General features: G+C 39.2%; 1 protein-coding gene across 1 annotated transcript in view; it reads left to right on the top strand.

Moving 5' to 3' along the window:
- LOC136857680 (general transcription factor 3C polypeptide 1) overlaps positions 1–14,514 on the top strand; it is a 340,092-nt gene that overhangs the window by 138,252 nt on the left and 187,326 nt on the right. The window contains exons 15-16 of the mRNA XM_067136529.2: positions 3,843–4,123; positions 12,751–12,925. Coding sequence (XP_066992630.2) covers positions 3,843–4,123; positions 12,751–12,925 — 456 coding nt within the window. The remainder of the gene's footprint in view (positions 1–3,842; positions 4,124–12,750; positions 12,926–14,514) is intronic.

Here is a 14,514-nt window from a genome sequence, read left to right as displayed (position 1 = left end):
CGCTATAACACAGAAAAAATCCCCGAGAGGATGACAAGTCTTGTTAACACATTACATTTTTTTACCTCTCGTTTTTGTTATCTATCAACTGTTGAACCTTAAAAACTGTTCAGTGTTACAGAAAAACAAACATATTACCCTTTACATATTTACAGTTACGAGGTATTTTCCTCCAAATGCAAGTATTCCCTGGGACCGAATCCCACATCACCTAGTTAAATTTATTTACACTAGAAAAACTTATGTCTCAGAGTGGTCGCCTATCTTATGTTTACCACCACCGAATATCTATAAATGAATAAAATAAGATTGGAGAAAATAATCAAATGCTCCGACAATACCATAAAACCCATTACTTAAATCATGAAACTGAAAAATATGGTTACACGTCTCCCAAATTAGAATAAAAGTAAATACAGGCTTGACAATGAAACTCGTCACTTACAACAACTGTCAATGAATTTTCACGAAGTCTAAATTCACGCAGAACAGTATTCAACATCAAACATGAATAAACCCTGGAAAATAAACATATATCATACACATACACAGAACATAAATGGCTGTATTTTATCTTGGAGAATCCGTTATCTGTGCGAGCTGCTGGTCCCTTCTGTGCTATCGAGGTTCGAACCTGAGACTCTGGTCGTCTCCATCAAGGATGCTGCAATCAATCTTAATTACCCTCATCAGGTAAAATACTGTCATAAAAAAAAATCATACACTGCCTTGGGTCATGGCTTGAGGCGTGTGTGGTAATTACAGAACTCTCTTGTCTTTTATTCTCAAAAGAAAGCATACTGTTCGAACGACAAACTTCTTCGCTTGTGCGGCGCCCTCGTCTGGTCACCCCCTAAAGGTTCCTTCCCCTCTAGGTTGTAAATCATGGCTTCGACTTGCTCCACTGTCAGGAGGCTAAATACACCATTCAACCCACTTCCTCTAGGCCAAGGTGTCTATAAAATTTCACACAATTGAAACTGGCGCAGCCTATTCATTGCTCAAGCCAGCTCATACACTTTCAATATCCGAGAATTATTTCTCAAATGAAGCCGTTAAATCACATCAATTTCCATCATATCTCCAGAGGTCTGGGGTTCAATCGCACATTCTTTTTCCCGTCACATTTACCACAGTTCCGTTAGCCGACCCCCCAAGCACAATGTTCCCTGTTTTCTGCCCACTAAGGCGAGATCGTGTACCTGTCATACACTAACCTGATGCACAAATATATTGGTCTAAAATCACCGATCAAATACATTACGAAAAAAAAAAAAAAAAAAAAAAAAAAATTATTAAATCTTGCCAAAACACTAACCAGACATTTCTACATGTAGTCTCACTAGTGCGTGTGGGGGACTGATATTCGAACCTCTGCACAGCCTTCTTCGCACATCTTCCAGATACAGCTCAAATCTTATCCTAACATGCAACCAAGCCAACTGTTAGATATCTTTAAAAGTGAGTGCTGTAGCTATCGCAGGCTTATACTTATATTTTCAGGCATTTGTTGAGGATCCTACCATCAACATAACACTTCCTCATCTTATACAGTCACTACGATGAGGCCTCTGACATTAACCTGCAAAATTTCTACTCATTCTCCCCCTCATTTCCTTCACAGCACCCATAAAAACCCAAATACTACAGCATGCACAGGCAACCACTAAAAGGGGTCCCAAAATCTATACATCTTTTCTGATTCACTCCCTTCCCATATTTACTCAAATTAATCAAACTAAACAAGGGGTCTTTCGACCACTCCGAGAAATTTAACCTATCAATTTACATTATCATTAACCCTATCCTTATATTAATCCTATTTACAAGGGGAAATACTAGCATTGGAAGAAACATAGTTCAGTACTCAACAGTTTGGTGCATCTCGGCCCGTCCGGTCGTCCGGGGCCTGCCAATGGTGATTACTCCATATCGCTGGCTCGTGGGGTCCTGAGTTCTAGATGTTCCATGCCGTTGCTTGAATAATCCATCTTCTTGGTAAACAAATCAGTGAAAATATACTTACACAACGTTGCACACTTCTTATTCACCCGACACCGTCAAACTTCTCCTCCTCCTTCGTTCTGTGACCAATGTAAGTTACGTGTTGATAATTTTGATGGAGAACTCAGCTAGTCTACTTCATTTAAGGTAAGACGGATATTCGCGATCTTCTCACTGCTAAGTCTATCACCTTGGATTGCCGTGACGTACATCAACAGTCTTTCTCCTGATATCCTGTCCAGTTCATTAGATCCTGAACACTTATCACTCCCCGTTATTTATTGTAATAATTTTATCCTGAATTCTGTTCTTAATTTAACGCAGATTTTTACAGTACTTCCTCCTACGTCTACTACTTTTCTTTTGAAACAGAGTTTCTCAAATACCAGAATTATCTCCTTGAAATTGATCTCCCTCACTGCTACAGAAATTATTCTCAAATGAGCATTCTCTGTCCGGAGTTTGATTCTCCACGGCGTACTCAATTGACACAGTTACAACCTACATCTTAGTTCCACGTATTTGGAGTCTGCTTCACGGTCGTTAGTTCGCGCACATATCGTCATGCAGTTACCTTTCCTAACATCAATGAACACAAGAAACTGTTTAGACTTCACTCTTGTTTCCGATCACTTTCTCACACAAAGCAGAGGCAATTACCGCTCGCGAACCGACCATCGTTCTGCCTCTGAAGCTCCTCGTCGACTAACTCTCCTCCTTGGAAGTGCAAAGACTTATAGGCTACACTGGAGTGGGGGTGTTTTCACGGACATCATCCCCCCTCTAATTTGACATCTTCTGAACCAACAGGTCTATGAAAATCAACTACGCGCCAGATTGTGTGACTCTATAGTTGCAAGTACGCGATGCTATGCGGAGCGCAGGACGATCAGCATTTTCGTAGTAATTAATTCCTATAAAATCGGAGTGGGATGGGGAATCCCCATTAGCATCTGGCTTCACAGTAACCTTGGGGATGCCAAGCCAGTTACGTAAGTTTATTTAGACGCATTTTCATGGGTGACATTCTTCTACCTTGGTTCCCAATTTTACCATTCATCCAATATTCTTCCCATTGCTCTGACGGGTGCTTTCTGGTTAAACTAGCCTTTATTGAGCCGAAAACACCTCTGAAATCACCCCATCGTTTTGGCATCGCTGTACATTGGCATTTGTTTTTCAAGATGGAGTCAGCAAAACAGTGATGTTCTTCTCCTTCTTCCATGACACGCGCCCAGTTCGGGGGTTTTCTGAGCCACCCACTGGGTGCTCCAGGCACCTCTATGTCGCGAAGTGTTGTGCAATATGATGCATCTGCCAGCATCCACATAAAGAAAGCTACAAGCCTACTTCTTTCCCAAGTATATAATTCGAAATAATTATTCACTGTGACAGTACGGTCACAATACATACATACATACATACATACATACATACATACATACATACATACATACATACATACATACATACATACATACATACATACATACATACATACATACATACATAAGTCCATGCGTACATTTTTATTACAGACTATTATGCCTTTCAGTGTTCGTTGTGTAAGCCTCTGTGAGATTAATGCCTCCATAGTTCTTTATTTGCAACTAGCTCTGTGGTTGTAGTTTAGTTCTACACTTCTTATCTACATATTGTTAAAATGCTCTCACCATCTTCGCCTTTTTCTTCTTCCTCTTTGGTTATCCAATAGGAAATAAAATGTGTCTAGAAAAGGTCACCAGGATTTAAATTCTATGAAAGAATGGAAATGTAAAATCTGTTTGGAGATCATAACTTGCTGGTGACTGTATTATTGGTGATGGTTTCTGTTACAGGTTGGCCTGATGGTTGGGCTATTATGTCTGATATTTTGCTGCGACTTCCTGTCTCCCTCTTTGTTAAGATCTTCAATGTCACATATGTTGTACCAAATTTTGATTATTGGCTGAATCATCCCATCCGAAAACATTTCCTACTGAGGCATCTTCCTGTGAATGTTCGCAATTGTTTGATGGCTACTAGGAAGTACATCTTTAGTATCTATGAAGTATTGCAGCAGTTATGCTATGTTGGTCTTATACAGTTTGGGCCACAGCGTTTCAAAGAAAAGGATCAGGTATGTAGTTGCACATTATATTCTAGTGTGGCTATTACAAAGATAAGGAGACATGTTATCATGTTTATAAGGGGACTTTATTTAATTTCCCACTCAGAATGTATACAAAAATTAGAATTGACTAGATGGTGTGGATCATAGCCCCCAAAAATACTGTGGATCTGATAATGGAATTTAATGTATACAAAAAAACCATCCTCTGGAAAAGACATGATGCATTAGGAAAAGCTTGGAACTGTAATCATGCAATGTTGAGAGGATAATCTCTTTTCTGGATGTGCTCTTTTGAATTTTTTATTTTCAAATCATAAACATATTCCTATTTGAATATCAATTATTTTGAAATAAATGCTATTTTGATGTATTTAGAGCTTTCCTAGATTAAGCTTGGATTGTGTAAACGTTTGAGGTTATTGTAATATTGTTGCCAAACAGTCAAGAAACAGCAAGCATCTTATTTCGGAGGCATTATCAGAAGGGATAGGGCACTACCGATTGCACTTATTCCAAAGAATTCTCTAAATTGTGTAGTGTTCCTCACACCATCATATGTACATCACAAAGCTATCAGATTTACGAAACACAGATGTAAAGAGATTTTTAATTTCACTACCAAAATTATGTCCGGATGACTCCTTGGAGGGTGAATTAGCAGGTAAAGGTCTAGGGAACTCTTTTGCCATTGAGGTGAGCAATCACCCCAAAAAGTGGATGCCACTAACTGGTCAGTGGCATAGAATGCATAAGGCAACAGGATGCCACTGCATTAAAAATCTTCATGGGTTTCTGGGAACATGTAGCTCTCTCTGTATGAAGCTTGAATTTGATGGTGATGGCCAGGCTTTGGATAATTATGCATGAAGTGTCAAAATATGCATAAATTTTTTTTGAAGTATACATTAAAAACAAACATAAATCTGATATCAATTAGCAGCTTATATCATAAAAAATAAATGGTACACTTTAAATAGAACCAAAATAACAAAAAATTAAATACCATACCACAGGGCACAACAAATCCCAGGCGTGAGGTCGCCATGGCGCTTAAAATTCTTTCTTTGGCGCCTTCTTTTTCAAGCTGAGTACAATCTCCTCCTTTATTTATTTAATTCCAGTTTTGGTGTTGCTGAACTTTTGCGAAATGCATGTAATAATAGACAACCTCTGACACTCCATACGGTTTATCGAACTCGGTTGAAGAAGAGAATGAGGTTAAGTAACTCAGGGATCTTGGTTAAGTATGGGCAATTTCTGCTTTGATTTTAATATTATTACCATTTTAAATAATAATCAAGGCCTCATTATATAACCAGTAGAAGAAAAATTAATATTACGTACTAAGGTTTGAGTGTCGAGAAAAGCTCTCGTAAAGAAAATATTACCTACATAGAAATGACTGAAATATACTTCTCATGTCAATGACACAAATAATATCCTGCGATGCTCATTTACTATCAAAATTGAATCTCTTTTGCTATTAAATTGATTATTTTAACAGAGCTGTTATTGTGAAATGAAATAGAACACACACTTGTTGAATTTATTTCTGTATGTTGACAGCATAGATTCTTATTTAGTTGAGTACCGTGCTGTCTTCACATTTGTTGTAGTGTATAAAACTATAAGATCACAATACCTGTTGCTATCACTACCATGTTTTATTATTCAGAAGGCTGGACGCCAGTATGTTATCGATCCAAGTACTAGAAGAATTCTGGCTCCTAGGTTTTGAGTGCTGGCTCCTAGATGTAAAAACATTTGTCATGGCCTGCCATACCACAATAAAATGGTCTGGTTTCTCAATGAAATATACATATCTTGATTACACTTAATCACAACATGATGTAACAGGTGCTGAAACGCAAACTTGCTTCTCCTCCACCACTCCCCTTCAGTAATTGTATTCCAGTCCAGTCTTCTGTTTCTTACACTGTTCTTGACTGAGTCCATCCATCTTGCTCTGGGCTTCCCTCTTGCCCTCTTTCCTTCTATCTTAGCCTTCAATACTTGTTTTGGTATCCTTCCCTCCTCCATCCGCATAACATGTTCAAACCGTCTCAATTTATTCTTCTCCATCCTATCACTCAGTTTTCCTGACCTCAACATGTCTTACTCTGACTCTTCTTGTCTTCCCTACCATACTCCTTAGGAACTTCATCTCACTGGCTTGAATTTTACTCTCATTTCTTGCTGTCAAAGTCACATTACCAACTGTATAAAAAATAGATTCTTGTGATGTGGAATCTTCAGGTACTCTTTTCACTGTAGAGATCAAAACGTTTACTTCAGAAAAAGAAGCCTGAACTGGTCCAGCAACTCAATGAAGTCCATGTGCTACACATGTGACGTGTATTATCATGGGATATAAAAATCCCAAGACCTCCCATGCCTTTTACATCTAAGAAGTGGTTCAGCGACTCAGTGAAGTCCATGTGGTGCGACGTGTATCATCTTGGGATATAATATCCCATATAATATCGCAAGACCTCCCGTGCCTTTACATATGTAAGAAACAGCATCATTGCAGACCACGAGAGCATGATCGTAAAGATTGCGTGATGGCCACAAAAAAGTAAGTGCATCATTGAAAAGTGCAGTCTCGTGTCAGTAGATTTACTGGTATGTAAAAGAACACCCTGTGGGACAAACTTCCATGACCTCGGCATCTCCAAAAACCGTTAAAGTAGGTAGTGCGACATAAATTCAATAACACTATTATTATTCTTTCGTTTTGGTCAACTATGGAGCACATTAATTCAAATTCAGCTTTATCTGTTTCTGGGCTTTAATCCTTGTCCAGTACTCCTTCATCCTTTCACTCTTCAATCTCCTTCTCTCTTCTGTCCACAGTACTTGGGTACAGGATCTAACTTTTCCTTGAAAACTCTTGGTGGTCTTGATTCTTGACGTGTAAACATTGCTGTTGCTGATTTCCATTCCTTGTATCCTCATTTCTTCCAGGTCCTTCTTCACCTCATTATCATTATTATCCCATCATCATCATCATCATCATCATCATCATCATCATCACCACACAATTTGCAGCCTTATTGCAAAAGCCTTTCGCGATAACGGGTGTGAAGTATATGAAGATGTGAACTGCTTAGCTGAAAATGGTAGCACGAGAAGAGTAGATATTCTAGCCATGGATAAACTGAGAGATAGTTCTGTGATGTTGGACCCAACAGTACGTCTAGAATCAGGTGAACAACAGCCGCACAATGTGCACTCTGAGAAGCAGGCAATCTACGTTCCGGTATCCAATTACATTAAGGAGAAATATCATGTGAACTCCATCACCATTTACGGATTGCTACTGGGTGCAAGAGGTACCATACCAGAGATGATGGCCGAGTTGTGGAAGAGGTTTGCCCTCAAGGTAAGCTACCTAGCCACGATTCCCAAGGCTGCTGTGTGTGGGCCCGTACTTCTTTTAAGGAACCATTTATATTCCAAGATATAAAAATCGTACAATAGTGTGTCTTAGGCAAATCCGTTGATGGTCAGTTTCCGACATAAAGGATTATATATTATTGTTATTATTTTACTCTTTGTTCATATCAGCCTACTGAGGACCACGTTATTTCAGCTGTCTTCTCTGGGCTTTGATCTTTGCCCAGTGTTCCTTTATTCATTGCCGGTTTTGCTCTTTTCTTTCCTCCGTCCACGTCTTTCCCTTCTTCACCTTTGGTCTTTCTTGAAAACTCTGCTGGTCTTTTAATTTCCTCCTGAGTGGGTTGTGTTCTTGTACGTCTGTATAAGTGATTCCCATCTCCTGTAGGTACTTTTTCACCTCCTTGAACCAAGTTGGCTGGGTCTTTTTATCTTTAAAATAGGTGAAGATCTGGTTCAATAATCTTGTGGGTTTTATTCTTGGCAAGTGACCATAAAATGCAATTCTCCTTCTCCTCATGACATCAGAGACTTTCTGGACATGAGCATACAGCTCATGGTTATGCCGACATCTATATTCATCTCTGTCTTTAATTGGGCCAAGAATGTTCCTATAACATCATCATCATCATCATCATCATCATCACTTCATATAATTTTTGCCCTTATGGACAGTGTTTGAACTCAAATATCTCATGATGACACAATTTTCACTTCTTTCCCTTCTTCCTCTTCTCTTCCTAAAATCTCTCCATCCTTTGGCTGTGCTCCTGTTTCCTTTGTTCTGTCCACAATGTTCCTGTCTTCTTCTCATTTACTATAAATTTTGTATTCTTAATTTTGTTTCTGAATTCTTTTCTGTCTCCTATCATTTGCCTGTTGACCCCCACCTGCCTTGAGTCTTCCTCTGTTTCATGATACCAATTTGTTTTCTTGCTTGAACTGTTTACTACATCAAAGATTTTCTTTGTAAGTCTGTTTTTGTCCATTCTCTATATGTGCCCATAGAAAGTTAGTCTGCATTTCCTGATCGTGTCTATGAATCTGTCAATGTTCTGGTACAGCTCTTCGGTAGATTGTTTCATCCATATGTCATCTCTCTGTATTGGTCCAAATATTTTCCTCAGAATTTTACGTTCTATTTTTTCTGTCTGTATGATACCTGATGCTCCAATTGTGGTTGTTTCTGATGCATACAATGCTTCTGGTAATAAGACTGTTTTGTTGTGTCTAAGTCTGGCTTGTCTTGATAAGCTTTCCTTATTATAATGTGACCATGTGAGTTTGTATGCTTTCTGGAGTTTTTCTATTCATTCTATGGTAGACGCCTTGTTTGATCCTCCTATTTGTATGTATTCCCCTAAATATTTAAATTTTTCGACTCTTTTTACATATCCATATACAGTATGCATGGTGTGCACATTGTTGTTCTGTTGTTCCATGTATTGGGTCTTCTCGTAAGATATCTGTAGACCTGTTTGGCAGCTGTTTCTCGCAAGCGTTCCAGTACTTCCTTCGCCTCCTGGCCTCCTGTGTGTTATTGCTGAATATGGCTATGTCATCTGCAAATGCCAGACATTTTATGATTGTTTTTGTTTCGCATGTTCTTCCCAGCTGTATTCCTTTAACTTGTTCCTCCCACAGCTTGATACTTTTGTCCAATACCATGTTGAACAAGATTGGTGTGCGCCCGTCTCCTTGTCGGACACCTGTGTGTATCTGGGAGGGTTCCGAAATTTCTCCCATGAACTTGATCTTGGAGGTGGTGTCTGTAAGCGTCTGTTGTATAAGTGCTCTGGTTTTTCTGTCAATACCATATTCTTCCAGTATGTCTGTCTATGGAGTCGTATGCTTTTGTAAAGTCCACAAAGGTAACTACAGTGTTTCTCGTTTGTCTGACTTTCAAAAGTGTTCTCAAGTTCCAGATCTGTTCGATGTATGATCTCCATTTTCTGAAGCCTGCCTGGTATTCCCCTATTTGTGGATCTGCTTGTGGTTCTAGGCTGTTTAATAGCACCTTAGAGAAAATTTTGTACGCAACTGGTACTAGCAAAATACCTCTGTAATCATTTGGATCTTTCTTATCACCCTTTTTTTGTAATGGATGCATTAATGCACATTTCCATTCCTCTGGTACTTTCTCTGTGACCCAAATTTCTGTGATAATCTTATGGATTTTTTTGGTGATGTTTTCATCTTGGAGCTTCCAGATCTTGGCGATTATACCATCTTCTCCTGCTGCTCTGTTATTTTTCATTCGTTTTATGATTTCCTCTATATCTTCTATTGTGGGTGGATTAGAATTGGATTTGGATGTAGTTTTTTGGAATGATAGTTTTTCTGTGGGTTTCTTGCAATTAAGAAGTTTATCAAAGTAATGTTTGAGAATTTTACAGTTTTCTTTCGTGTTTGTTTCCAGAGATCCATCTGTTCTTCGGAAGCAGAGGCTAGGAGGTTGATAGCCCTTAATATTTTCTTTGAAAGTTCTGTAAAAATTTCTTGTGTTATTTCTCTTGAAATCTTCCTCAATTTCTTTTAGCCTGTTATTGTCGTATGTTCATTTTTCTCTTCCGAGTTCCTTCGATGATTGTTTCTGAACGAAGTGAAATTCCTTCCAGGTTTCTTATGTTCTCTTACTGGTGAACTTCTCTTGTGCTTGTTTTCTTCTCTCAGTGGCTTAATCACAAATTATGTTCCACCATCTATGTTTTCATTTTCTAGGAGGTTGTCCCCAGCGCATTGCCTTCTGAACTTTCTTCGCAAGATCTATCCAAGTGTCTGTTGAATGCCCATGAATTTCTTCAACGATTTTATCCCTGTTTATCTTCAAGTATTCCAGATCAGGTTTGACTATTTTGTTTTGCACTGTCCTTTTCTGTCTTGGGATTGGCCTAATCTTAACTTGTAGTAAATAATGATCAGACTCGAAGAATCCTTTACACGTTCTGACATATACACTGCGTATTTTTCTTGGAAATGGCCACATGGTCAATCTGGAATTCTTCCCACACTGTGTTGGGTGGTTTCCATATTGTAATTTTCCGTCTTGGCTTTTGAAATTGCATTGACATAATTTTGAGGTTTTTATGAGGTGTTCCCCATTTTTGTTTGTGCGAATGTGTGCCGAGTATGGACCTGTTATTTGTCTGTATTTTCTCTCCTTACCTAATTGCGCATTGAAGTCTCCCATTAAAATTTTCACATGTCTTTCTGGTACGTTGTTGGTTACTTCTTCCATGTCTTCCCAGAAGTCTTCAATTTCTTGTGGCTTCTTTCTTTTCTGGTCATTTGTAGGTTCATGTGCATTGATAATTTGTATGCTGTATTACCTGATTTGAAGGAGAGTGTGGAGATACGTTCTGATATGGAATAAAAGTCTACGATGTTATACATGACTGATTTGTGTACTGCAAATCCTGTACCAAACAATAATGGTGTGCCTCTTCTGACAGCAGGTTTACCTTTGTAAATCCTGTAATTTTCTGTGTCAAAATGGTTTTCATCTATGATGCACGTCTCTTGAATGGCAAGAATTTTGATGTGAAATTTTTCTAGCATGTCTGTGAGTTGTTTTAGTTTTCCAAGTTTGAAAAGAGTGTTTGCATTGAGAGTGCCAATGTAGTGTTTGCGAAGAGATTTTGAGAAGCTCCGACTCTTCTCCTCATGATGTTCCTGGTCCCCCAGAATCCGATGACCAGGAAAGTCCAGTGCGTTGACTGGGGCCTGGTGTAGCGGATTTCTTTCCTTTTGTTCCATCATGATTACTTCAAATTGAAGTTGGTTGTGGTGATCTTTAATAAATATCACGGTAATTACAGACTTGATTGTTGAGATCAAGCCATATTTCACTGGTGCACCAACTAGGTGAGCAGACACAGACCACTAGTCACTGGATACCAGAACAGACACTAGTGGATTTCTTGATGTTGTGTGTTTGGTCCACGAGAGCTATTTTATTTCACTCAAGTCCGCCGGTAAGCCAGTGAGGAACCCCCTATCCGCCACCTGGGACGCGCCAAGTCGGAGTATCACCTCTCCACCTGCTAAAACACCATAGTAGGTTCGTGGATCATCATCATCATCATCACCATCATCATCATCATCGTCGTCTGTTTCAACATCCAAAGCAGGACTGACATTAACTAATTTTGCATGAAAGGGAATTGTATGTAACTACTTACGAAGTGGGGAAAAGGCAGCCCTGTTTTAAGTGAAATTCCAGGAATCAGTAGCCAGCTTGCCTAATTGGGTTGGAGGTAGACAAAGCCATGGCTGGATGTAGAGCTGGTGTTGCTAAGTTTAAACGCACTACCCACCTGCCGAACAGCCTACCTGGTGATAACCAGCATGGCTCAACTTCTGGAACATGAGATGAGTCATGCACAGGTTTCCAACATTTAAGATATCTCAAGTACATGCCATATTTTCCATTCTTGTCCTGCAGAAGCTGATGTCTACACTCAAGATGCAAAATACTTTTAAAATATGCCCTAATAGGTGATATGGCAGCCCTGGTCTAGAAAGCCAAGAATAACGGCCAAGAGGATTTGTCATGTTGTTCACACGACACCTCATAATCTGCAGGCCTTCGTGCTGAGCAGCAGTCGCTTGGTAGGCCATGGCCCTTCAGGGCTGTTGTGCCATGGGGTTTGGTTTGATTAGTTGCACATAGCAGGATCTTCGTCAGGAGAGCATCCAACCTCTGTATGCCCCTATACCCAACTGTACCATCGCCTGTCTGTCCTATGGATGGTCCAACACTGTACTAAGTGCATCCTTTAAGTGATTGTTACTCTGAAATGCATGCTTGGTGTGGTACAATATTTTATTGTTTTCTGTTATTCAACCTTGTATTATGCCTGTACCCACTTCGGTCCCCCTATGATGGCTACCGCATGGCAGACAAAATATATATATATTGCAAATGAGTATAGTTTATTTGCACGTAGATGGTATTGTTCCATTATTTAATTGTACAGCTTTAAACATTCACTCTTTAAACATGTACATGGCAGAACTTGCTGAAATTTCTGTTCATTGTTCTGACTATCAGATTATCAGTGAAGAAATGCTTTTGGCATAGATCGTACATACAAGAGATGTCTTTGAATAATCAGTTACAATGGCAGCCAATTTTTCAATATAATATAATATAAGCCATAATTTTGCAATCACCATCATTGTTATTAACATTATTATTAGTATGGTATCCAGTATATTTCCTTGTTCTGTAGGTCCTCTTCTACTTAAATCGCAGAACAACTCTTCTGGATACAGTATCATCTAAGCCAGGTTACCATCAGATATCAGATGAAATATATGATGAACATACATATGAGTTTTCTGTCGCTGGTGATGTGGACAAATATTGGTATGACCTCTGGAACACCTGCCTACATACAAGGCTGGGTAAGTAAATGCGTTGTATTTTGTGTAGATGTTTTGTTATTTTACCTTATAGGCAGTGTGGATGTGTATGTCTTTTTTTTTTTTCATTTTGGTGTGTGGTGGGGTTGGTCAGTATTTTATTACATCTATATTAAAGTTTTGTTTCTTGTGAACAGTTACGGTTTAATACTACTGCTGTACTACATATTATGCATGTATACTGATCTCCTCAAAAAAAGCAATTTGGTCACTTTCTTATATGTTCATTCCTCCACAATATATGAAGTGAAAACAGACACACAGTGTAAAGGAAACCACCTTCTTTGCAGCAATTAAGAATTGAAATGAAAAGCATTGGTTGGACGCTCAGTATATGACATCATGTCATAAACAAAGTGATCCCTGGTCACATACCAAAATGGCTATGTGGTAACTAAACATCTTAATAAGTTTTACTGTCACCCCTCAAATGACTAATAGCTTCGCAACACCTTCTTATGCTTCTGACAATGGGCCACTCATTAGTTGGTGTCAAAACAGAGTTTTTTCAAGAGTGTGTAATGTTTGAAGTGGTGGATTTTTCTCTTGGTTGTGTTGCTCTAGTTGGTCTGAAATTTGTTTGGTCAGATTTGAGTCGGGCTGGATGACTACTCCATTTGTTGCTCGTGGTGCTTTTACTGGAATCTCTGAACGGTGTTGGTATCATGTGCTCTAGCATGCACGAATATGGCATTTTCTTCAAGTTGCCTCATGTGACACTAATATCTCACCAATGTACTGTCGAGCAGTTAAGGATCCATTGCGAATGATCAAGAAACAAGTTTTTGTGTCAAGGCTTATGCTTGCCTAAACCATAACAGATCCACCTTCATAAGCAGCGGTAAATAGTACAGCTGTCGAATGAAATCTCTTCCCATGTCTTCTCCTGACTCGTAGGTGACCATCTGAATGATATAAAGTGAAGCAGGATTCATCCGAGAACAGGACAGGATGCCAGTGTCTTAACTACCAGTGCAGATAATCTATAGCAAATTGCAGTTTCCTGCTACAGTGTTGTCTGTCCAGTGCAGGTACTTGAGCAGGTCATCAAGACCTTAAATTGTCTCTCAAAGACTATTTCTCACCATTTGGTCTCCAAGTTGTACTCTAGAAACCTGCTGTAGGTCCACCTTTAGTGCTCTTGCTGAAACATGTCAGTTTCAAAATTCTTATAGGCTTACAAAATAACCCTGCCCTTAGGCTGTTTTCCGTTGGTAGCCCGTGCCAAGGGGCCTAGCAACACTTCCAGTCTCCTGGAAATGTTTTCAAAGATACCAGATCATATTCTGAACAGCCCCTGGCATTCTGGAAAAGTACCTGTGCAAGTTGCCTTCTTGAAGCAGTGTATGTGCATAAGCGGCTTCATTCGATGACAACTGCTTCCCCTATTCCCTACCTTGGTCCACTTGATAAACTTTACACTCCGCACCGACAAACTTTCGGACACACTTTGAATTGAGGCATTCATATGTTTCAACTGACACCGATATGTCTTAAACATCTGGATGACAGTGGAGCCCTCTGTCATGTAAACAGGACATGTTATTGCTGTAATTGTCAAATGCCCACCC

The sequence above is a fragment of the Anabrus simplex genome, chromosome 1 (genome assembly GCF_040414725.1).
Source record: "Anabrus simplex isolate iqAnaSimp1 chromosome 1, ASM4041472v1, whole genome shotgun sequence".
NCBI lineage: Eukaryota > Metazoa > Arthropoda > Insecta > Orthoptera > Tettigoniidae > Anabrus > Anabrus simplex.
This window is presented reverse-complemented; position numbering and strand designations above follow the sequence as displayed.